The sequence below is a fragment of the Coregonus clupeaformis genome, chromosome 35 (assembly GCF_020615455.1).
Source record: "Coregonus clupeaformis isolate EN_2021a chromosome 35, ASM2061545v1, whole genome shotgun sequence".
Lineage (NCBI taxonomy): Eukaryota > Metazoa > Chordata > Actinopteri > Salmoniformes > Salmonidae > Coregonus > Coregonus clupeaformis.
Window position 1 is genome coordinate 35,768,874 of NC_059226.1, and position 23,939 is coordinate 35,792,812.

Genomic DNA, 23,939 nt, shown 5'->3' on the forward strand with positions numbered 1-23,939 from the left:
ACTATTCCATCCACCATGTTTGCCAGAATCTTCATCCCTAAGAAGCACCGGGAGCGCTTCGATGACGTCGTGTCCCAGAGCCTGATCGGCCGGCTCAAGGGGAGGAGCTTCAGCGACCCCAGCCGCAACCGCCTGCGCCGAAGCCGCAGCGAGGACCACCCGGAGCGCCTGCTGGTGTCCACCCGGGCCAGCTCCGTCCCCCGAACGCATGCCGAGGAGGGCGTGATGCCCCCCATCCGTGGCCTCAGGAAGACCACCTCACTCATCGCGGGGCACGCTGGAAACGCTGCAGCCCTTCGCAGGTAAGAGTCTTTAGCCTGATTCACACTTCAGGGAATATTGCATGGTTACATAAACTATGGTGGAAGCGTAACCAGGCCAGTGCAGTAACAGCTCGGCTTGGCTTGGTATTGCCCTATAGTGTGAATTAGGCTCTAATTGGCCAGTCGGTCAATGATAGTACAGAGTTTTAGTTGACCACCCTGGCCTTAGCCAATGATAGTACAGAGTCTTAGTTGACTATGCTGATAAGCCCACGCTGGCTGATGATTGATATGTTGGATCAGGTATTATAGAATGAAGTCTGTCAGTTAGTCATCTGTAAAAGTGGCATAGACAAGAGTCTCTGTGTTACAGTGAGGGAAAAAAGTATTTGATCCCCTGCTGATTTTGTATGTTTGCCCACTGACAAAGAAATTATCAGTCTATAATTTTAATGGTAGGTTTACTTGAACAGTGAGAGACAGAATAACAACAAAAAAATCCAGAAAAACGCATGTAAAAAATGTTATAAATTGATTTGCATTTTAATGAGGGAAATAAGTATTTCTGGCTCCCAGGTGTCTTTTATACAGCTAACGAGCTGAGATTAGGAGCACACTCTTAAAGGGAGTGCTCCTAATCTCAGTTTGTTACCTGTATAAAATACACCTGTCCACAGAAGCAATCAATCAATCAGATTCCAAACTCTCCACCATGGCCAAGACCAAAGAGCTCTCCAAGGATGTCAGGGACCCGATTGTAGACCTACACAAGGCTGGAATGGGCTACAAGACCATCGCCAAGCAGCTTGGTGAGAAGGTGACAACAGTTGGTGCGATTATTCGCAAATGGAAGAAACACAAAATAACTGTCAATCTCCTTTGGCCTGGGGCTCCATGCAAGATCTCACCTCGTGGAGTTGCAATGATCATGAGAACGGTGAGGAATCAGCCCAGAACTACACGGGAGGATCTTGTCAATGATCTCAAGAAAACAATTGATAACACACTACGCCGTGAAGGACTGAAATCCTGCAGCGCCTGCAAGGTACCCCTCCTCAAGAAAGCACATATACAGAGGAGAACTGGGTGAAAGTGTTGTGGTCAGATGAGACCAAAATGGAGCTCTTTGGCATCAACTCAACTCACCCTGTTTGGAGGAGGAGGAATGCTGCCTATGACCCCAAGAACACAATCCCCACCGTCAAACATGGAGGTGGAAACATTATGCTTTGGGGGTGTTTTTCTGCTAAGGGGACAGGACAACTTCACCGCATCAAAGGGACGATGGACGGGGCCATGTACCGTCAAATCTTGAGTGAGAACCTCCTTCCCTCAGCCAGGGCATTGAAAATGGGTCGTGGATGGGTATTCCAGCATGACAATGACCCAAAACACACGGCCAAGGCAACAAAGGAGTGGCTCAAGAAGAAGCACATTAAGGTCCTGGAGTGGCCTAGCCAGTCTCCAGACCTTAATCCCATAGAAAATCTGTGGAGGGAGCTGAAGGTTCGAGTTGACAAACATCAGCCTCGAAACCTTAATGACTTGGAGAAGATCTGCAAAGAGGAGTGGGACAAAATCCCTCCTGAGATGTGTGCAAACCTGGTGGCCAACTACAAGAAACGTCTGACCTCTGTGATTGCCAACAAGGGTTTTGCCACCAAGTACTAAGTCATGTTTTGCAGAGGGGTCAAATACTTATTTCCCTCATTAAAATGCAAATCAATTCATAACATTTTTGACATGCGTTTTTCTGGATTTTTTTGTTGTTATTCTGTCTCTCACTGTTCAAATAAACCTACCATTAAAATTATAGACTGATCATGTCTTTGTCAGTGGGCAAACGTACAAAATCAGCAGGGGATCAAATACTTTTTTCCCTCACTGTATAATGTTGCAGCCTATATATTGGTGCTGTATGTTGATTCAATGTGTTTGAAGCAATACATCATATAAATGTTATCCTCAAGGCAAGTCATTTATAACCATTTAATGAAACTGCTCTGCTTTCCATCATTCTCCTCTCCTGTCAATTACTTCATTAGCTAACATTTACAGCTAAATGTTTCACATTTGACAGAGATTACTATACTAGCATGGACTGTGTGTAGGAGTCGGTTCAAATAGACACATCACTGTCAGTCTACAGAAAACAACACACTCTATGTCTATTTGAAGCCTTGTTTTGACAGTACCTGCCCTTACAGAAAAAGAACATGATTTCATATGTGAAATTTCACATTAAATCATGTAGTAAAACAATGTTGTATTAAAAACGTGTTTTTGGAACACTTCATGTTTTCACATGTGTAGTTTCATGTTATCACGTTGCTTTACGTGTTATCACATGAAAACATGTGTTTTTGGAACACTTCACGTGTTCACGTAAAATTGATGTGGTTTGTCCCATAAGGGTGCATACCTGATAGAAAGTTCTAGATAGTGTCACTGTTTTAAGAATAGAAAGCACCTTGCAACTTGATGCTGGCTTCCTGCTCTGACAGTACAACACTGAATATTAATGCTCTAGAGTAGACTATAAATACTCAGAGAGAAAAACTGACTAAATAATCTAAATAATACCGCAGATGTGCAAAGAGAGAATCACAAGGAATGCCCACCTTTTTCTGTGGCCCTAACTTAGCCAAACAAATAATGAAGCAACATTGTCCCTCGGGGATGGAGTGTCTATGTTTAAGTGAATGCTGGGTGGGCTGTTCAGTCTGGCTGTGGATATAAAGTAACTTGTGTACAAGACTCTGAATATGTACCAAATGGTACCCTATTCCCTATATAGTGCACTACTTTTGAGGATAGCCATATGGACCATGGTCAAAAGTAGTGCACTATATAGGGAATAGGGTGCCATTTGGGACAGTCTCTCAAAGTGTTCCTCGTATATGAATCCAATCAGTGAAGTGATATATGTATTTCAGTACAGCAGGTAGAGTAGTTGTAACCTCATTATTACAGTACTTTCCAACTGCATGTTTTTATTTGTTTACACCTGAAATGGAGAGTGTATACTGCAGACCCTCCATAGACTCTAATAGGTTTTAAATGAGACAATTCAACATCATTTTTAGATTACATACTAATCCCAAATATTACCCAGAGGAGATTCTATGGTAACAAGCCATGTATTGAGGAAGGTTGGCGGGCACAATGAAACATGGCTACAGCTGTCCCTTTTGACTTACTTTCACATGTTCTGTTTCCATGTAATTTCACCAGTCTGTTCCCTAAAGCAGGAGCCACCTTACTAAGGGTTAGGGTGAGTGAGCCACCTTACCAAGGCCATATCCATTCATGTGTGTTGTGTTTCTATCTGTACTGCAGGACGGTGAGAGTCTGCAAAGGGAACCTGAGTTTTGGATTCACCCTCAGGGGCCATGCACCTGTATGGATCGACTCAGTCATCCCAGGTAGGTTGCTTACAGCAGTGTCTGTGTCTGTGTCTGTGTGTGTGTGTGTGTGTGTGTGTGTGTGTGTGTGCAGACAGGCATGCTGTTAAGTGAATTATTTAACAAACTATTTTAGTGTCTCTGTGCGTCTCCCAAAAGGTTGTAAGTCTTTTGGGATTTAAGTAACGGCCAGAGTCCCGGTCTGCATGGTCAGAGATATTTATTCATTGAGAATTCTGCCATCACAATTTCAGAGTCCATCTTTTATACTCATACGTCATACAAAAAGAAATCCCTTCCCTCTGTAGGCGGGCTGTAGTTTTCCACTCTAAAACTGCTCTACTGACCTTCAGTTCACACACACACACATATACACACATGCATACACACATACATACACACACACACACACACATATCCTACTCCCTGCTTTACTCAGTTATTGCCGTTCTCACAATATTCTGCACCATGTTTTCATAACAGTTTCTCCCCTCCCTAAATTGGGAGGCCTCTTTATCTTAGTTTCTCAGTTGTCTTTGTTGTCTGGCCTGACTCTTACTCACATTGCTAAATAGTGGCTCAATGCCATAGCCTTTACTGGTCCTACACTCACACATTATACACAGTTTCAGGGTGTAATAATTAGTCATTAATAATTAATCTATCAATTCCACCCTTTGACTAAATATTACACACATACAAAATATATGTTGTTATAGAAATGAATCACACTCATTGAAGTATATAAGTTGGTTTGCATATTAAAACATTACAGGTTCATCAGGGTTACCCCATGATTAAAAGCATAACGTTACTTTTTAGCAATGGTAACTAGTACATCATACTTAAAACGAGACTTTAATACACAAAAGATCATTACAATAACTTTTAAACTAGAGATTTATAGTTCTAGGAAAACATCCAGTCCCAAATTATCTGGATCGTCAGTCGTCCTCCACCAAGCCTGGTAGGTCATATCCTTCAGTCGGAGTCCGGGATTGGGCCGTATCTCACCATCTGTTGGGAAACCGCCTTGCTCACCAACCCTCAGACACAGGGAATAAGACAACATCCACAAAGAACAAGTATACCCATAGAAGCTATAACTTCACCCAGAATAGTTACAACAATAGTTTTCCATTTACCAAATATGTTATCAAACTAACCGTTTAGGGAGCTATCAATACCAGAGTTCTCAGCCAGTTCGTTCGCCAGCGTGGTGAGTCCCTGAAGCGCTTTGGTCACGGACCCGTCCGGTGCTGTATTGTTTGGGGATGAAAGTACAGCACATAGATCCAAACAGAACACAAACCCCGTCCCGCTCAGCCAAAAGCATATCTAAAGCTTTTCTATTCTGCCATGTCATTAAGCTAGTTGCCGCTGTCTGCTCAGCTAATCCCTTTATTGCATCACAAGTGTGGTTTATAAATCTTTGCTGGTTATAGTAAACATAATTCATCCAATCTACGTTTTTATTAATTGTTGACCACCAGAAAATACTTGATTCAAACCCAGCTGCGATCTGATTCCTAGCTTTGAATTGTTCTGGAACCCCTCGAGGTACTCCTATCCCATAAAGGATCCCGGGAGGAGGTTCTACTTTCTACGTGACAACTCACCAGTCTCTGACACGTTTGATTGTTTGCGTATGTAGGTGAGTTCACAATCAGTTATCACCACACAACCATCAGATGTCAGCACGGGCCTGGTTTTGGTTCCTAAAATCCTCTGGCTGCAACAAAGAGGAGAGATTAGTCATGGTCTCTTTTAGTTGTGATATTCTCTGTGTGGGAGCAGGAGCTAAGATGCCTTACCCTGTATCCTATATTATTAGTCATAGAAAAACAATAAGAATCCCCTGTGACTTCAAACTGAGGCAACCCAGGTCGGGATGACTTTGTTTATCGGGGGAAACAGATAGTGCAAGTTACCATAAGACTCTTTCACCACATTCCCAGGTGGCTTGCATAAAGGATAAACCTTACAGAGAGTCAAAGCCTGTCAAGGGGAACGGAGTAGTTGTTAACCTTGGTTTGGCTGTCCTACAGGCATAACAGTCCTCTTTAGACCATATACTGAATCCATTCCAACCACAGGTTAAAATCTATCTACTCCATCTCCATCTGTACTACTTCATTCAGGTCTATAGTTTGCACTGTCTCACTACCTCCCTCAGAGAGGTTTACTCTATAGGGTGCCCCAGTTGAAGAGGATAACTCACCTGTCAGGTCTGTAATCTGTTTTAGCATAATTCAGACTTTCAGACAGTACCTACCCTCATATGGGTCGCACTGCCATTTCTGATAATTCCCTACTTTCACAATACTCCACCTGTCCCTAAACTGTGTAGGGAGATTGGTGATGTCCTTCCCTAAAGTCCCTAGTATTTCCCCTTTCCCTACATCTAGCTGTCTCCTATGCCTTTTCAACTTGTGTTAGGTTAACTACCACTTCTGGCTGAAACAGGAGGGTCCGTGTGTGTTAGGACTATGGCCCCCACAATCAGACAGCTACCTACCGTCGGGAGACCTGTGAATCCCCACCCTCGCCCTGAGAACATGTCAGATGCCAGAGGCCAACCCATTGCTTTACCTTCTATCGAACTCACACAGGGATGATCAGACAGGGTAAGGGAATCTTCGTTAAGGAGCCAACCCCCGAGCCCTAGTGGTGATCGGATCTTTCTCCTAACTCTGTGTTTGTTCGTCAGGTGTAGCTGGTTTTACCTTTTTACAGTGTGTGACATGCACCCAGATGGATCTCTCAGCTATTCTGCTGGCAAAGGCAGTACTTGGTAGGGCCCCTTCCCGCCAGGCCTGCTTCAGTCTCCTGGTTAGATAGAGTGGGTCACCTTCTCCTTTAATTCACCTGTGGGGGCACAAAACCTCTGACATACAGGTGTGGTTAATAAACGACCTTCTCACGTGTTCTGCTAGGGTGCTCTCTAGTTCTATGTCTGCCTGTCTGGTCCTGCCAACTGTGGCATTCTGTAAGGTCTTCCAAACACTTTCTCAAAGGGGGATAACCCATCTTTATCTGGGGTTACTCTAAATTTCTTCCCTTCACTCCGTGATAACTCTATAAAATCCATTTCCAATTGCTGGAAAGGGTATTTAGCCGGAGGATACTCACCCTGAGGTGCCCTTTGTCTGCCCTGGTGATTATTTTGAGCACAGATAACACATCTTTTTTTTTTTATAATTAGTAATCCCATGTGCAACAAAGTGTTGTCTAATCTGTTCTACCATCCATCCCTCCTTTTGACACATGTCACTGCCCATGTGTCAATATTATCACCTACCTAACAATCACTTAGGTAATATTGGTAATTTATCATCCAATTGCCATCCCTTCTTTTTATTTATTGGTAAAATAAACTATCTTAAAGTCCTCCTCTCATGCCTTTAGAATTTACCAGTGTGGATGATTAATTAACACCAGAAAGTTAAAACAGAGTTCAGAGGCAATTGAAATTCCATCCCATAGTATACCAAACATTACCATTATTCTAAATATTTAATAAATGTTACTTATCCCAAGTGTTCATTAATCCTCATGACATTCATTCTCATAAGAAATCATATATACCCCAAACTCAGCAAAAACCTAAAAAACTCCATATAATTCACTGTGTGCTCCTCTAAGACCTATCACCCTTGACCTGCTGAAAACCCCCCAAAATTGAAACAACAAGGCTTTATAAACATCATACTAGGTGTGTTGTTTTTTATTTGAAAACCCCAATTAAAAAACAACAACCAAACAGCCAGGTCATGAGGACTCCTGATTTCTCTCTTCCCCTTCTGCCTACAGTTTCTTAACTGGTGCCCTTTCCTTGCACAGTAACTACACGGTTCCTCACATTCTCTAGCAAAATGTCCCGTTTTGTCACAATTGTAACACTTCCACTCACTCCTGTCTCCACTATTACCATTTCCTTCTTGTCTGTCTTTGCTACCGTAACCTCTCTTCTCTCCTAGCTATTGACTAATAGTCTCACTGTCTCTAATTCAACACAAAACCCCATCATCCAATGTACTCCCAGCAGAACTGAAAAAAACAAAACAGACTGTGATTTCCAGGACACTGCACCTTTGTTTCTGGCCTCACTATCTCCCCGGGAATTGGCCCTCCCTCAAGGTCCCTCCCAATCTGCTCTTGGTAAACTGCAAACCTTGTATTGCTTCTGGTTACATAGGGTATTGCTTCTGATATGGCCTATGATTAGATTTGGGTATCACCTGTACTGGAATTACCCCTTTTATTAATCCTACGTCTGCTGGACCCCGGGACCACAAATGCTCTGGAACTTCTTTTAAGTCTGACTCCTGTTGTTCTGTCAACAGGTATTCCTCTCCTCAGCATCTGCTATTCTCATCTAAATGTACTATCTGTGGATGGGCTGTGTTGATCGCCACTCACAATATTGACCCAATCAGTGATCCTCTTACCCTTGGATACCCACTGGCCCATGTCTTTCCAGTCCTCTGCTGGCTCCTTTGCTAGGGACACATGTGGGCTCCATCTTTCCCTGAACAGTCTCTGACTTTGGGGCCCTATTTCCACCTCCACTACTGCGTGGGTGTTGTCATAGTGAAACCATTTCAAGGCTATAGTCCTTTCTGTGGTTTTAAATAATGCTTTCTCATAGATTGCATCTGGACCTGGGTGTTTGTTATACCAGAGAGTACAGTGTAGGTCATCGGGGACATTTTAGTGGGGCCTGGTACTACATCATCAGCAAGTTCCATCAAGGTTCGGGGAATATCAGTTATTCCCCCCCTAAACAAATCTTGCCTATCCCAATAACATGGCTCCCCTTCCCCACAGACCACCATATTGTCTCTGACTATGTGTACTTTCATTCCCCTCTCAGCGGAAATGACAGCCACATTCAATTTAGTCATTACATCACGTCCTAGTAAATTTACCCGACACAGCTTAGATATCAGGATGGGTATGGTTGCCTCTCATCCTGATTGGTCATGTTTTAGGGTTATTGGGGCTGATAACCTTTCAATAAATTGATGACCAGAGGCAGATCGCACTATGATTTTCTCCCCATCAATCCTGACTCCATCTGGCTTGTCTGTTGCACAGGTTGCTGTCCTGCAGGCTCCCGTATCACAAAGGAATTTAATTTTCATACCCATTACTGTCAATGTCAAATAAGGTTTCTGTTCCTGTTGAAGTGCTAAGTCAATAGTAGCCAATTCAAACACCTCACAATTTGTATCAAAGGGTTCCTTAGTCTTCCCCCCACTAGAGTCTACTATTTCTCCCTCAAGGACTAGTCATGCCTTATCTTCCTCTTCCTCACGCTCAAAGCTGGGGGATGGACTTCTCTCTCCCTCTCTTCTCTCTTTTCTCTCTTTTCTCTCCTGTCTGACTTTCTCTGCCCTTGTCTGGTACTCCTCTACCTCTGGCTCTTCCTCACCTTCATCTTCCCTTCCTCCTCCAGCCCCTTCTTCCTCATAGGGAGGTGGGGCCGGTTGGGGGCAACATTATTCCCCTGCACTCTCCTTCTCCTCCCTACGTATTCATCATCTGGATTTTCTCTCCATGCCTGGTCTGCCAAGTTTGGATATAACCTTTCTGCCCTCTGCTCTGGGGGAGGCACGGAGACCTCAACCTTCACTTCTCTTTCCCTCTCACTCACTTCTCTTTTCTTCCTGCCTTATCTCCTCTCTCTCCTAAGTTTCTAGTTCTACCCGCCATCTCTCCCAGAGTGGCAATTAGTTACTCTGCATCTTCCTCTTCTTTCTTGGCTCTGTCCTGTCTGTTATTCTGCTCATGATGGATTGCATGTCTCTCTGAGGCTATTACACAATTCAGTTATTTTCCCAACATACTCTCCGTAATCGGCCCATGGCAAAAGTGTCCTCTGGGCATCCCCTGAAACCCACTGCCCTCTAACGGCAGCCCAAACCTTACTATTCCTGTTTCGGGGTGGGTTATTCCTTCTACCGCTCTGGCCACGTCCTCTGTGTTCATGGCCTGTCTGCTAAATGGCATATTATTATTATTACTGTATACATCTAAGGTTGCTGGGGCCCCTTTCATTCCCCGCCAATAGATTAGGTAAGGCTATCAGTGGGTACTGGCCCCCTCCTACTCTCTCTCTCTCTCACTGCTTATTTCTCCTTTACACACCTTATGTATCTGTTTAAGCATGGATTCGAGTTTATCTGCGTCTAGACGTCCCTCAAAACCATACCTCTCCCTCCACCTGGTTACATAATGGACATTTCTTCTATCCCTGGATTCCATTTTAATTACATCAAGTATTTCTCGTCCCCAGTAAATTCTGGGACCTCTTGTGAGGATTTGCCCCCCATGGTTGGTACTGTTAAAAATCCCTTAGCCACCTCTTCTATATAACAAGTCAATTTAACAAGTAATTCAAAATAGCTTCACACAACAACACCTTGAATCACCCCTTCCTGTATATGTAATCTTGACTAGTCCCCCAGAATTATCTCATACTTTTACAGAGGGATTGATCCCCACAATGTAATCTTGATAATTCCTGACAGTCTCATACAACAGGAATGGGTTCTCCCTCCTCTATACAACCACCTCTCCCTGTATATGTAGTCTTGACTAGTCCCCCAGAATTATCTCATACTTTTACAGAGGGATTGATCCCCACAATGTAATCTTGATAATTCCTGACAGTCTCATACAACAGGAATGGGTTCTCCCTCCTCTATACAACCACCTGGAATTATTCATGTGACTTTTGAGCAAACATTAGGTCTCACACGTATACAACCTTACATGATTATTGGTGTTGTATCGGTAACCTGGAGTTTATAAGGCTCCAGAACGGATAGAGTTACAGCAAAATCTACAGTTGTTTGTGACTTTTGACTTAACTAATATTCTATTTCTCACACATGCTATTTTAATTCCTTCTGGTGTACTTTTTGTATTTGTTTAACCCAGATTATTTGTTGACTGCTCAATAATCTCTTACAGGTTACATCCCATAGGTGTACTTTTAATAGTTCCTTCTATTTCAACACCGGGTAGTTTCTTTTGGTAATGGCCTATTACCGTGAATCATTACGGACCCACCACCAGGTTGACTAGTCCCCCAGAATTATCTCATACTTTACGGAGGAGTCTATCCTCACAATGTAATCTTGATAATTCCTGACAGTCAACCCCACATTTCACTTAAAATGGCTACGCATTGATCAATTTGCTACTTTTCAATATTTTAGCAAGTCCTCAAATCAATTTCACCAAGTTAATGAATAAAGACTACTGACCTTATCCTTGCAGCCGAGATTCAATGTAGGTTTGGATTCCGTCACTGTCTCTGTCATTAATCAGGTGTCCTCTGGCCTGTTTTAACCCTTAATGTCAAAGGGCAGGACTTTCTATTTACGAATGTATCATTCGCCCGTCGACAGTTTTCAGAGTTACCTGGAATGACAGAAACAGGGTATTGGAGTCCGGCTCAGAAGGACCAAGCTGTTAAGTGAATTATTTAACAAACTATTTTAGTGTCTCTGTGCGTCTCCCAAAAGGTTGTAAGTCTTTTGGGATTTAAGTAACGGCCAGAGTCCCGGTCTGCATGGTCAGAGATATTTATTCATTGAGAATTCTGCCATCACAATTTCAGAGTCCATCTTTTATACTCATACGTCATACAAAAAGAAATCCCTTCCCTCTGTAGGCGGGCTGTAGTTTTCCACTCTAAAACTGCTCTACTGACCTTCAGTTCACACACACACACATATACACACATGCATACACACATACATACACACACACACACACATATCCTACTCCCTGCTTTACTCAGTTATTGCCGTTCTCACAATATTCTGCACCATGTTTTCATAACAGTTTCTCCCCTCCCTAAATTGGGAGGCCTCTTTATCTTAGTTTCTCAGTTGTCTTTGTTGTCTGGCCTGACTCTTACTCACATTGCTAAATAGTGGCTCAATGCCATAGCCTTTACTGGTCCTACACTCACACATTATACACAGTTTCAGGGTGTAATAATTAGTCATTAATAATTAATCTATCACATGCGCACAGACACAGACACATGGATACACACACACACACACAACACACCATGTGGGCAAGTGTATTATGCTCAGACTGGTGCCAATCAAGGCATATTTATTGTCAACCTGTATGTCATGTTGCTGTGTAGACATTGTGTTGCCACAGTGTTCACACCAGCTATGTGCTGACGCTTTCTGGAGGTCCATCTGTGAGCACAGACTCTGTAACCTATATTATGTCTCTCGCTCTCTCGCTCTCGCTCTCTCTCTCTCTCTCTCTCTCTCTCTCTCTCTCTCTCTCTCTCTCTCTCTCTCTCTCTCTCTCTCTCTCTCTCTCTCTCTCTCTCTCTCCAGGGAGTCCAGCAGATAAGGCGGGGCTCAAACCTGGAGACCGTATCCTGTTCCTCAATGGACTTGACATGAGGTCAGACAGCATTCGAAATGAGGCTTAGTCATTTTATATAGAAACATATGATTTACTGGTTCATTGACGTTAGTTTGTATGTTGTCAAGCCGACCTCCTCTTGTTGTATTTACTTCAGGCTACTGCTCTTGTTTCTTGACCTCAGGTAGCTAACTGTAAGCTTTGTATGGATTTGGAAACCAGTGTTCATATCTCACACTCTTGTAGTGACAGATTAATAAAACGTTGTTTAAATTGATGAAAGAACAAACATTACCTGACAGCTGTGTTGTATTGAATTTGTTAATTACTTAGAGTGTGGATAAAAAGCAGAGTAGTTTCCTCTGCAGTGGTAGTTTGTGGGATCAGAGCCTTAGATACTGTAGTATAGAGACTTCAATATAAGGTTTTGGTTCCAGGCTTTTCAGTTGTTTCCATTAGAATGTGGTGTCCATGCTACTTTATGGGGTATGTATGGTTCCAAAAAGGTTATTCGGCTGTCCCCATAGGAGAACCATTTTTGGTTCTAGGTAGAACTATTTTGGGTTCAATATAGAACCTCTGTTTAAAGGATTCTACATGGAACTCAGAAGGGTTCTACCTGGGACCAAAAAGGGTTATTCAAAGGGTTATCCTATTGGGACAGCCGAAGAACCATTTTAGGTTCTAGATAGCACCTTTTTTTTCTAAGAGTGTAGTGGTGATCATGGTATAGAGTATGTAGTATATTGACACTATCTCTGTATCTCTATATGTGTCTGAAGGAGTTGTTCCCATGAGAAGGTCGTCTCCATGCTGCAGGGCAGCGGTGCCATGCCCACCCTGGTCGTGGAGGAAGGCCCCCCCACCTTCATGCTGGCCGAGCCCGAGCAGCCAGGAGGGCCAGGGAGGGCGTCCCCGGGTGGAGGCGTCCCCCGCTCCCCAGTGCTCAACTCCCTGCAGTGGGTGGCTGAGATCCTGCCTTCCTCTATCAGGGTCCAGGGGCGCACCTTCGGACAGCAGCTGGAGCACCTGCTCACTATCCAGGAGAGATACACCATCTGCAAAGCCCTGGAGAACTTCTTCCAGCATAGGTGAGAGGGAGGGAGGGAGGGAAGGATAGGGAGGGAGGTAGAGGGGGAGGGAGAGGGGGAGACAGTGAGAGAAATCAGAGAAAGCTACAAAATATGTAGAGAGAGATTGAAAGAGAGAGTGAAAGAGTGAGTGAAAGAGTGAGTGAAAGAGAGATTGAAAGTGAGAGTGAAAGAGTGAGTGAAAGAGAGATTGCAAGAGAGTGTGAAAGAGAGATTGAAAGAGAGTGTGAAAGAGAGAGTGAAAGAGAGAGTGAAAGAGAGACTGGGTGTGAAAGAAGAGATAACCTACTGGTTTGAGAGACATGGTACAGAAACAGGACCTTCAGCCCTACAATTACCGTGGCTTGCGAAAGTATTCACCCCCCTTGGCATTTTTCCTATTTTGTTGCCTTACAACCTGGAATTAAAATGGATTTTTGGGGGGTTTGTATCATTTGATATACACAACATGCTTACCACTTTGAAGATGCAAAATAAAAGAATGTGTGAAACAAACAAGAAATAAGACCAAAAAAAAGAACTTGAGCGTGCATAACTATTCACCCCCCCCAAAATCAATGCTTTGTAGAGCCACCTTTTGTAGCAATTACAGCTGCAAGTCTCTTGGGGTATATCTCTATAAGCTTGGCACATCTAGCCACTGGTATTTTTGCCCATTCTTCAAGGCAAAACTGCTCCAGCTCCTTCAAGTTGGATGGGTTTCTCTGGTGTACAGCAATCTTTAAGTCATACCACATATTCTCAATTGGACTGAGGTCGGGGCTTTGACTAGGCCATTCCAAGACATTTAAATGTTTCCCCTTAAACCACTCGAGTGTTGCTTTAGCAGTATGCTTAGGGTCATTGTTCTGCTGGAAGGTGAACCTCCATCCCAGTCTCAAATCTCTGGAAGACAGAAACAGGTTTCCCTCAAGAATTTCCTTGTATTTAGCGCCATCCATCATTCCTTCAATTCTGACCAGTTTCCCAGTCCCTGCCGATGAAAAACATCCCCACAGCATGATGCTGCCACCACCATGCTTCACTGTGGGGATGGTTTTCTCGGGTGATGAGAGGTGTTTGGTTTGCGCCAGACATATCGTTTTCCTTGATGGCCAAAAAGCTCAATTTTAGTCTCATCTGACCAGAGTACCTTCTGTGTTTGGGGAGTCTCCCACATGCCTTTTGGCGAACACCAAACGTGTTTGCTTATTTTTTTCTTTAAGCAATGGCTTTTTTCTGGCCACTCTTCTGTAAAGCCCAGCTCTGTGGAGTGTACGGCTTAAAGTGGTCCTATGGACAGATACTCCAATCTCCACTGTGGAGCTTTGCAGCTCCTACAGGGTTATCTTTGGTCTCTTTGTTGCCTCTCTGATTAATGCCCTCCTTGCCTGGTCTGTGAGTTTTGGTGGGCAGCCCTCTCTTGGCAGGTTTGTTGGGGTGCCATATTCTTTCCATTTTTTAATAATGGATTGAATGGTGCTCCGTGGGATGTTCAAAGTTTCAGATATTTTTTTATAACCCAACCCTGATCTGTACTTCTCCACAACTTTGTCCCTGACCTGTTTGGAGAGCTCCTTGGTCTTCATGGTGCCGCTTGCTTTGTGGTGCCCCTTGCTTAGTGGTGTTGCAGACTCTGGGGCCTTTCAGAACAGGTGTATATATACTGAGATCATGTGACAGATCATGTGACACTTAGATTGCACACAGGTGGACTTTATATAACTAATTATGTGACTTCTGAAGGTAATTGGTTGCACCAGATCTTATTTAGGGGCTTCATAGCAAATACATATGCACGCGCCACTTTTGCGTTATTTATTTTTTTGAATTCTTTGAAACAAGGTATTTGTTTCATTTCACTTGACCAATTTGGACTATTTTGTGTATGTCCATTACATGAAATCCAAATAAAAATTGATTTCAATTATAGGTTGTAATGCAACAAAATAGGAAAAACGCCAAGGGGGATGAATACTTTTGCAAGGCACTGTACACTGTCTAGAATAAGTTACCATAATTTTCTCTTCATGCAAGGTTCTGTAAGACCACTGTATTAGCGTGACCAATGATTAGACAGCCAGATGACCCTAACCCCGCCAAGCCCCTCCCCCCTCCTCTCTGTTTCCATGGCGACAGGAATGTTGACACTCTGATCGTGGACGTTTTCCCGGTGTTGGACACGCCAGCCAAGCAGGTGATCTGGCGTTTTGTCTACCAGCTTCTGACCTACGAAGAGCAGGAGCACTGCCAGAGCAAGATATCACGTTTCCTCGGTTACAAGACTGCAGGTGGGTTCTGGGAGGTGTATGTGTTTGCTTATGCAAGTATATGTGATATCTGCGTGTACATTTGTGGTTTTTGGGGGTGTATGTGTAGATATGAAAGAGAACGTCAATCTGTGATTGTGTCTGTGATTGTGTCTGTGTGTGTGTGTGTACACTGACATACACACACTGTGTGTATTCTAGCGCCAGCCCCCCCACCTGAGCCAGAGCCCGCCCCCGAGCCCCATCGCCGTAGCAGCTCCATGAGAGTGACAGGAACCGCCTACAGGGCCAGCATGCGTGGGCGGAGCTCTGACGACCTCGTCATCGGCACTCACCTGGGGATGGGTACTTGCGTTTGTCTTTGTCCTTCATCTTCATCACCAGTAAAAGTAGTACCATCATTACTATCAGTGGCTATATCATCATCATCATCATCATCAGTATTGTCATAAGTAGCATTAAATAAATATTTCTGACACTAGGTGGAGCTTTTGCTTACACCTACCCAGTCAAGTGAATGGGTATCAAGAAATACATATTTTTTGGAATGCCTTGAAACCTAATGCAGTATGTTTCCTGTAGGGATCCGTACTGATCCAGGGGAGATGGGGATGAGGCTGGCTCCAGGAGAGAGACAGTCAGGAGACGGGACGTCCCTCCCAGAGACCCCCAACAACCTCACCAACGTGGGTACCCAAGTGAGACTGAGAGAAGTGGTCCTGTGTGACTCGGTCGGTAGAGCATGGCGCTTGCAACGCCAAGCGTCATGGGTTCGATTCCCGCTGAGGCCACCCATATGTAAAATTAGTGCCCCCAGCTTTGGATAAAAGTGTCTGCTAAATGGGATATATTAGAATAAGCATGACTAAAACAGTGGTCACCAACCCTAGTCATGGAGAGCTACCAGGTCTGCAGCTTTTTGCTCCAGTCCTGAGTGGCGCAGTGGTCTAAGGCACTGCATCGCAGTGCTAACTGTGCCACTAGAGATCCTGGTTCGAATCCAGGCTCTGTCGCAGCCGGCCGCGACCGGGAGACTCATGGGCGGCGCACAATTGGCCCAGCGTCGTCCAGGGTAGGGGAGGGAATGGCCGGCAGGGATGTAGCTCAGTTGATAGAGCATGGCGTTTGCAACGCCAGGGTTGTGGGTTCGATTCCCACGGGGGGCCAGTATAAAAAATAATAATATATATATGTGTATTCACTAACTGTAAGTCGCTCTGGATAAGAGCGTCTGCTAAATGACTAAAATGTAAATGTAAAAATGTCCTGCACTATAAAACACACTGGATTCAATTACTCAAAGACCCAGTGAGTGGCTCATTAATTCAAGCAGGTGTGTCAGTGTTAGGCTGGAACAAAAGCCTGTACACTCATTGGCTCTTGGGAACTAGGACTAGTGACCACTGATTTAGATTGTTTCCTCTTTAGGGGCTTATCTTCTGGCTTTGATCTCTTCTATCTGAGTTGTTATGAAAGGGAATTTCTTCTCTGTCTAGCTGTCTGCAGTGTATGCTGAGCTGGAGAACGTGTACTCAGGGAAGAGGTCCAAGTCTCTGAAGGCTCGTGCTCCTCCTCCTGCAGACAGTCTGGTAGAGCTGGAAGTCCTCGAACACGCAGGCTCTCCGTCCATGCACGCTAACACAGGTAGTTACTCCAACCGGTAACGCTTTACTTGAAGTGTTGTTCATCATGACGCATCCAGGAAATCTGGTTAAAATAATGTAATTACAAGCAGGTTTAAATCTGAATTGCAGCTTGCCTGACATAGATGTATGTCTCATAGTTTGAGTTGAGTGTGAATATGTTCACAAGCACAGGTAGCTACTGGGTACCCTGCCTGTGCCATTAAACCCCTACAACTTATCCAGAACGCTGCAGCCCGTCTGGTGTTCAACCTTCCCAAGTTCTCTCATGTCACCCCGCTCCTCCGCACACTCCACTGGCTTCCAGTTGAGGCTCGCATCTACTACAAGACCATGGTGCTTGCCTACGGAGCTGTGAGGGGAACGGCACCTCCTTACCTTCAGGCTCTGATCAGACCCTACACCCAAACGAGGGCACTACGTTCATCCACCTCTGGCCTGCTAGCTCCCCTACCTCTACGGAAGCACAGTTCCCGCTCAGCCCAGTCAAAGCTATTCGCTGCTCTGGCACCCCAATGGTGGAACACGCTCCCCCACGACGCCAGGACAGCGGAGTCACTGACCACCTTCCGGAGACACTTGAAACCCTACCTCTTTAAGGAATACCTGGAATAGTATAAATTAATCCTTCTACACCCCCACCTCCCCCACCCCCCCATAAAAAAAAAGAAAAGTGGTTGTCCCACTGGCTATCATAAGTTGAATGCACCAATTTGTAAGTCGCTCTGGATAAGAGCGTCTGCTAAATGATGTAAATGTAAATGTATGAAAACATCTAACCAAATAGCTATAACAGCAGAAATTAATAGACCATGTATTGTGCATTGACATGATCTACAACCCTTGGTCAAGATAATAGTTGATCAATGCAATGTTAGATGTTCTTCTCTATAGGAGCAGTGATGTCATTGTTCCTCTCCACAGGTAGCCGTAAGGGCCCCCCACCACCTCCCTCCGCCTGGCAGGAGCCCCTCCCTAGCCCCCCTGCCCCGGTCCAGTTCTACCCCCCAGGTCTCACCTCCCAGACCAGTGCCGAGTCAAACCCCTACATCAGCCTGGACAGCCCCCTTCCCTCGCCCCCCGACTACCCCGCCAGCCCACCCTCCCACGCCCGTCTCAATAAGAGGCGCTACACGTTCTCTCATCCGCCGCGCTCCTCCGATACAGACCGCTTCCTGGACGCGCTGAGTGAGCAGCTGGGTCAGAGGGTTGCCATCGTCGACGACTTCCTGTCACCCGAGAACGACTACGAGGAGGTAGGATCGTAAAGATGCACATCTGTATAGTGCATTAGATGGTTGATTATGATATGTTTGACAAAGACAGTAAGCTGCTTGTCTTGCATGACTTTAGAGATTATTATACAGTTGAAGTTGGAAGTTTACATACACCTTAGCCAAATACATTTAAACTCAGTTTTTCACAATTCCTGACATTTAATCCTAGTAAAAATTCTCTGTCTTAGGTCAGTTAGGATCACCACTTTATTTTAAGAATGTGAAATGTCAGAATAATAGTAGAGAGAATGATTTCTTTCAGCTTTTATTTATTTCATCACATTCCCAGTGGGTCAGAAGTTTACATACACTCAATTAGTATTTGGTAGCATTGCCTTTAAATTGTTTAACTTGGGTCAAACGTTTCGGGTAGCCTTCCACAAGCTTCCCACAATAAGTTGGGTGAATTTTGGCCCATTCCTCCTGACAGAGCTGGTGTAACTGAGTCAGGTTTGTAGGTCTCCTTGCTCGCACACACTTTTTCAGTTCTGCCCATAAATGTTCTATAGGATTGAGGTCAGGGCTTTGTGATGGCCACTCCAATACCTTGACTTGGTTGACCTTAAGCCATTTTGCAACAACTTTGGAAGTATGCTTGGGACCATTGTCCATTTGGAAGAAGACCCATTTGCGACCAAGCTTTAACTTCCTGACTGATGTCTTGAGATGTTGCTTCAATATATCCACATAATTTCCCTTCCTCATGATGCCATCTATTTTGTGAAGTGCAGCAGTCCCTCCTGCAGCAAAGCACCCCCACAGCATGATGCTGCCACCCCCGTGCTTCACGGTTGGCATGGTGTTCTTCGGCTTGCAAGTACCCCCTTTTTCCTCCAAACATAACGATGGTCATTATGGCCAAACAGTTCTATTTTTGTTTCATCAGACCAAAGGACATTTCTCCAAAAAGTATGATCTTTGTCCCCATGTGCAGCTGCAAACCGTAGTCTGGCTTTTTTATGGCGGTTTTGGAGCAATGGTTTCTTCCTTGCTGAGCGGCCTTTCAGGTTATGTCGATATAGGACTTGTTTTACTGTGAATATAGATAATTTTGAAACTGTTTCCTCCAGCATCTTCACAAGGTCCTTTGCTGTTGTTCTGGGATTGATTTGCACATTTCGCACCAAAGTACGTTCATCTCTAGGAGACAGAACACGTCTCCTTCCTGAGCGGTATGACGGCTGCGTGGTCCCATGGTGTTTATACTTGCATACTATTGTTTGTACAGATGAACATGGTACCTTCAGGCGTTTGGAAATTACTCCCAAGGATGAACCAATTGTTTTTCTGAGGTCTTGGCTGATTTATTTGGATTTTCCTATGATGTCAAGCAAAGAGGCACTGAGTTTGAAGGTAGGCCTTGAAATACATCCACAGGTACACCTCCAATTGACTCAAATGATGTAAAATAGCCTATCAGAAGCTTCTAAAGCCAATCATTTTCTAGAATTTTCCAAGCTGATTAAAGGCACAGTCAACTTAGTGTATTTATACTTCTGACCCACTGGAATTGTGATACAGTGAATTATAAGTGAAATAATCTGTCTGTAAACAATTGTTGGAAAAATTACTTGTGTCATGCACAAAGTAGATGTCCTAACCGACTTTCCAAAACTATAGTTTGTTAAAAAGAAATTTGTGGAGTGGTTGAAAAACGAGTTTTAATGACCAACCTAAGTGTATGTAAACTTCAGACTTCAACTGTATATATATTCAGACCCCTTTACTTTTTCCACATTGTGTAGAAAATTTGATTTAACGTAACCAAATGTGGAAAAAGGGAAGGGGTCTGAATACTTTCCGAATGCACTGTATATATATTAAAAACCAAAAACAATATTTTATGTGAGAATTAGGCATTGGTCTGAAGCCAAAAAAGAAAGGAAATTCACAAGCACAGCAATGCCTCCTCCACCCATGTTCTACCAAGGTTTTCCAGCACACAGCTTTGACCTACTACAGTAGCTATGTTGGTCTACAGTACTTCAAACAATGTGTATGCAGGTTGCTTAGGATTCAAACCTTCTCAAACATTCTAATCCATACTCTTAGAGGTGGTGCTCCCACAATAATGTGATTTATACCGCATACAAGTTAAAGTATTGGATTCTTCACACACCACACTAATCCCACTCCACTACCTTTTCAAGGTCCAAAATTATTGGGAGAGTGACATTATTTTTTTTTTTTGGCACTTTGGATTTGAAATGATACAGTGACTGTGAGTTTAAAGTGCAGACTGTCAGCTCTATTGTGAGGGTATTTTCATACATATCGGGTGAACCGTTTAGAAATTACAGCACTTTTTTTCACATAGTTCCCCCATTTTAGGGGGCCAAAAGTATTGGGACAAATTCACTTATATGTGTATTAAAGTAGTCAAAAGTTAAGTATTTGGTCCCATATTCATAGCACGCAATGAATACATTAAGCTTGTGACTCTACAAATTTGTTGGATACATTTGCTGTTTGTTTTGGTTGTGTTTCAGATTATTTTGTGCCCAATAGAAATTAATGGTAAATAATGTATTGTGTCATTTATTGTTAATAAGAATATAATATGTTTCTAAATACTTCTACATTAATGTGGATGCTACCATGATTATGGATAGTGCTAAATAAATCATGAATAATGATAAGTGAGAAAGACGCACAAATATCATACCCCCAAGAATGCCAAGAGTGTGCAAAGCTGTCATCAAGGCAAAGTTTGGCTATTTGAAGAATCTCAAATATAAAATATATTTTGATTTTAAGAACACTGTTTTGGTTACTACATGATTCCATATGTGTTATTTCATAGTTTTGATGTCCAAACTTTTGACTGGTAGTGTATATATATATATATATATATATATAACTGGACAACAAATTATGTGAGACAAAACTAATTTGAAAGGCAAATGATATTTTTGAAAGATACCTTTTGAGTGTGGAAATGTTTCCATCATTTTTTATAATCACCTTCTGGTGTAAAAACCATGGAAATTGTTTTTTTCTAAGCAACCTGCATACACGTAGTAGGTAAAAGCTGTGTGCTGGAAAACCTTGGTAGAGCATGGGTGGAGGAGGCATTGTGGTGCTCATGTGCATTTCTTTTCTTTTTCGGCTTCAGACCAATGCCTACTTCTCACTTAAAACTTAGTTTTTTGTTTTTAATATATATATAATTTGTGTATTTCTATTAGGAAATTCTACCGTAAAGCACCTCAGACTATAAATTACACTGGAGCAATGGCCCGAGCCTTAATGAATCTATGTGATTGGTGGTAATGCCAGGATGTTGTCCAGATGAGCTTCCCAGATGAGGAGGATGAGGATGAAGAGGAGGTGGGGGTGGATGATGAAGATGGAGACGGGGGTTTCATAATACCCCCTGAGCTGAGCAGCCCCAGCGAGTGCCAGGGCAGCAGCGGAGAGGACGCCTCCTCCCTCACCTACTCCTCCTCCTCAGAACACATCCCCCCTCCCCCCATGACTCCCCCGCCACCTCCGCCCATCCAATTCAACGATCCTCCTCTACCCCCAAGCTACACCGCCACCCCTGAACAGTCTCCCAGAATACAACTACCTTTCCGCCGCCACCCCGGGCCGCCTCCACCACCTCCTCCTCGCTCCAACCCGCCGCCCAAACGCCAGTCCATTCACAAGGTGCTTCCTACCCGGGAGGACCTTCTAGCCCACGCTGCAATGCAGGAACAAAAAGCGTACCAGGAGAAACAAGCATTACAGGAGCAACAAGCTTACCAGGACCAACAAGTGTTTCAGGAACAACAAGCTTACCAGGACCAACAAGCGTACCAAGAGCGACAAGTGTACCAGGAACAACAAGCAATCCAGGAGCAACGAGCATTCCAGAAGCAACAAGCATTTCAGGAACAAAAAGCTTACCAGGAGCAACAAGCGCAACAGAAGCGACAAGCTTACCAGGAACAACAAGCATTCCAGGAGCAACACGCTTACCAGGAGCAACAAGCTTACCAGGAGCAACAAGCTTACCAGGAGCAACAAGCACATCAAGAACAACAAGCATACCAGGAGCAACAAGCATACCAGAAGCAACAAGCGTACCAGGAGCAACAAGCGTACCAGGAGCAAAATATTTACCAGGGGCACCAGTCACTGCCTGCCCAGTCCTCGCACAAAGCACACACCCTGCAGCAGCTTCACCAGTCCCTGCCCCCCCTCCCCTCTCCAGAGGCAGCCCACACCCATCCAGACCATCCAAACCACCCAGACCCCTCACTCTACCAGATGCACCAAGCTCAACAACAGACTCATCGTCAAAGCCGTCATCAGACTCACTCAGCCACATCACCTCACAACCCCCTAGCCCGTTCCCCTGTCCATCCAGATCAACAGAGTCAGTACTCGGAGGCAATCTATCAGAGTCTTCATACACAGTCACATCACTCATCTATGGAGCTCCTTCACCAAGCTCATCAGATCCAGCAGCACCACTCCTCCATGGAGCTCCTTCATCAAGCTCATCAGGTCCAGCAGCACCACTCCTCCATGGAGCTCATTCACCAAGCTCAGGAAGTCCAGCAGCACCACTCCTCCATGGAGCTCCTTCAACAAGCTCATCGGGTCCAGCAGCACCACTCATCCACGGAGCTTCTTCACCAACCTCACCACTCTTCCACAGAGCTCCTTCACCAAGCTCATCAGATCCAGCAGCACCACTCATCCACGGAGCTCCTTCACCAAGCTCATCAGATCCACCAAGATCAGCCTGCTTCACTAACAGTACACCTGGATCAGGAGATCCACCAGTCTCTTCAGACTCATCAGAGCCATCAGACTCACCCATCTTCCCAGGCCAGCCACCAGGGTCAGCAGACTCATCAAACTCGTCAATCTCTCAAGTCTCATCGCACTCACCAGCCATCTCCCCAGCGTCCCCACTCCGTCCAGCAGACTTACCACCACACTCCCCAGATCCAGCACATCCACCACCAGGTCCCTCCCCAGCCCACTCAGCCAGAGCTCCACCAGATCCACCTCATCCATCAGCCCACCCAGCAGCGCCACCACCCCCAGCCCACCCTGTCCACCTTCCAGCCCCTTCCACCCCACCAGTCCACCCTGTCCACCTTCCAGCCTCTGCCCCAACATCAACCCCACCAAACCCACCAGGTCCACCCCTCCAACCAGGGTCGTCCTCAGTCCCAGCCCTCTCAGCGGCTACTCAGTCAATCCCAGTCTCACCACCACTCCCACCACCAACCCCAACCTCAGCCCAAGCAGCATTCCCAGTCCCAGAATAACTTGGACCAGTTGGGGAAACAGGAGCCCCCTCCTCCTCCGCCCCTGCCCCCTCCCGGAACCCCACCTCCGCTGCCTCGCCCCGGCCTTCCGAGGATGGACTCCAACCATATGAGTGTAAAGAGGCTGCGCTGGGAACAGGTGGAGAACTCTGAGGGCACCATCTGGGGACAGGTGAGTTAGTCACAAATTTGATAGGTGAGTTAGTCAGCATTGAGACAGGTAAGTTGGTCAGGATTGGGACAGGTAATGGGTTTGGACAAGTGTGTTAGTCAGGGTTGGGAAAGGTGAACTATGTTAGGTGAGGTTGGTTGGGGACAGATAAGTTAGTC

General features: G+C 44.7%; 1 protein-coding gene across 2 annotated transcripts in view; it reads left to right on the forward strand.

Annotated features, from left to right (window-relative positions):
- Window positions 1-15: 15 nt before the first annotated feature.
- LOC121551651 (delphilin-like) overlaps window positions 16-23,939 on the forward strand; it is a 38,679-nt gene continuing 14,755 nt past the window's right edge. For both annotated transcript variants that reach the window (XM_045211048.1, XM_045211049.1), the window contains exons 1-10: window positions 16-302; window positions 3,603-3,688; window positions 12,049-12,118; window positions 12,862-13,170; window positions 15,289-15,440; window positions 15,621-15,764; window positions 16,002-16,105; window positions 16,916-17,063; window positions 17,987-18,318; window positions 21,619-23,781. In XM_045211048.1, coding sequence (XP_045066983.1) covers window positions 16-302; window positions 3,603-3,688; window positions 12,049-12,118; window positions 12,862-13,170; window positions 15,289-15,440; window positions 15,621-15,764; window positions 16,002-16,105; window positions 16,916-17,063; window positions 17,987-18,318; window positions 21,619-23,781 — 3,795 coding nt within the window. The remainder of the gene's footprint in view (window positions 303-3,602; window positions 3,689-12,048; window positions 12,119-12,861; window positions 13,171-15,288; window positions 15,441-15,620; window positions 15,765-16,001; window positions 16,106-16,915; window positions 17,064-17,986; window positions 18,319-21,618; window positions 23,782-23,939) is intronic.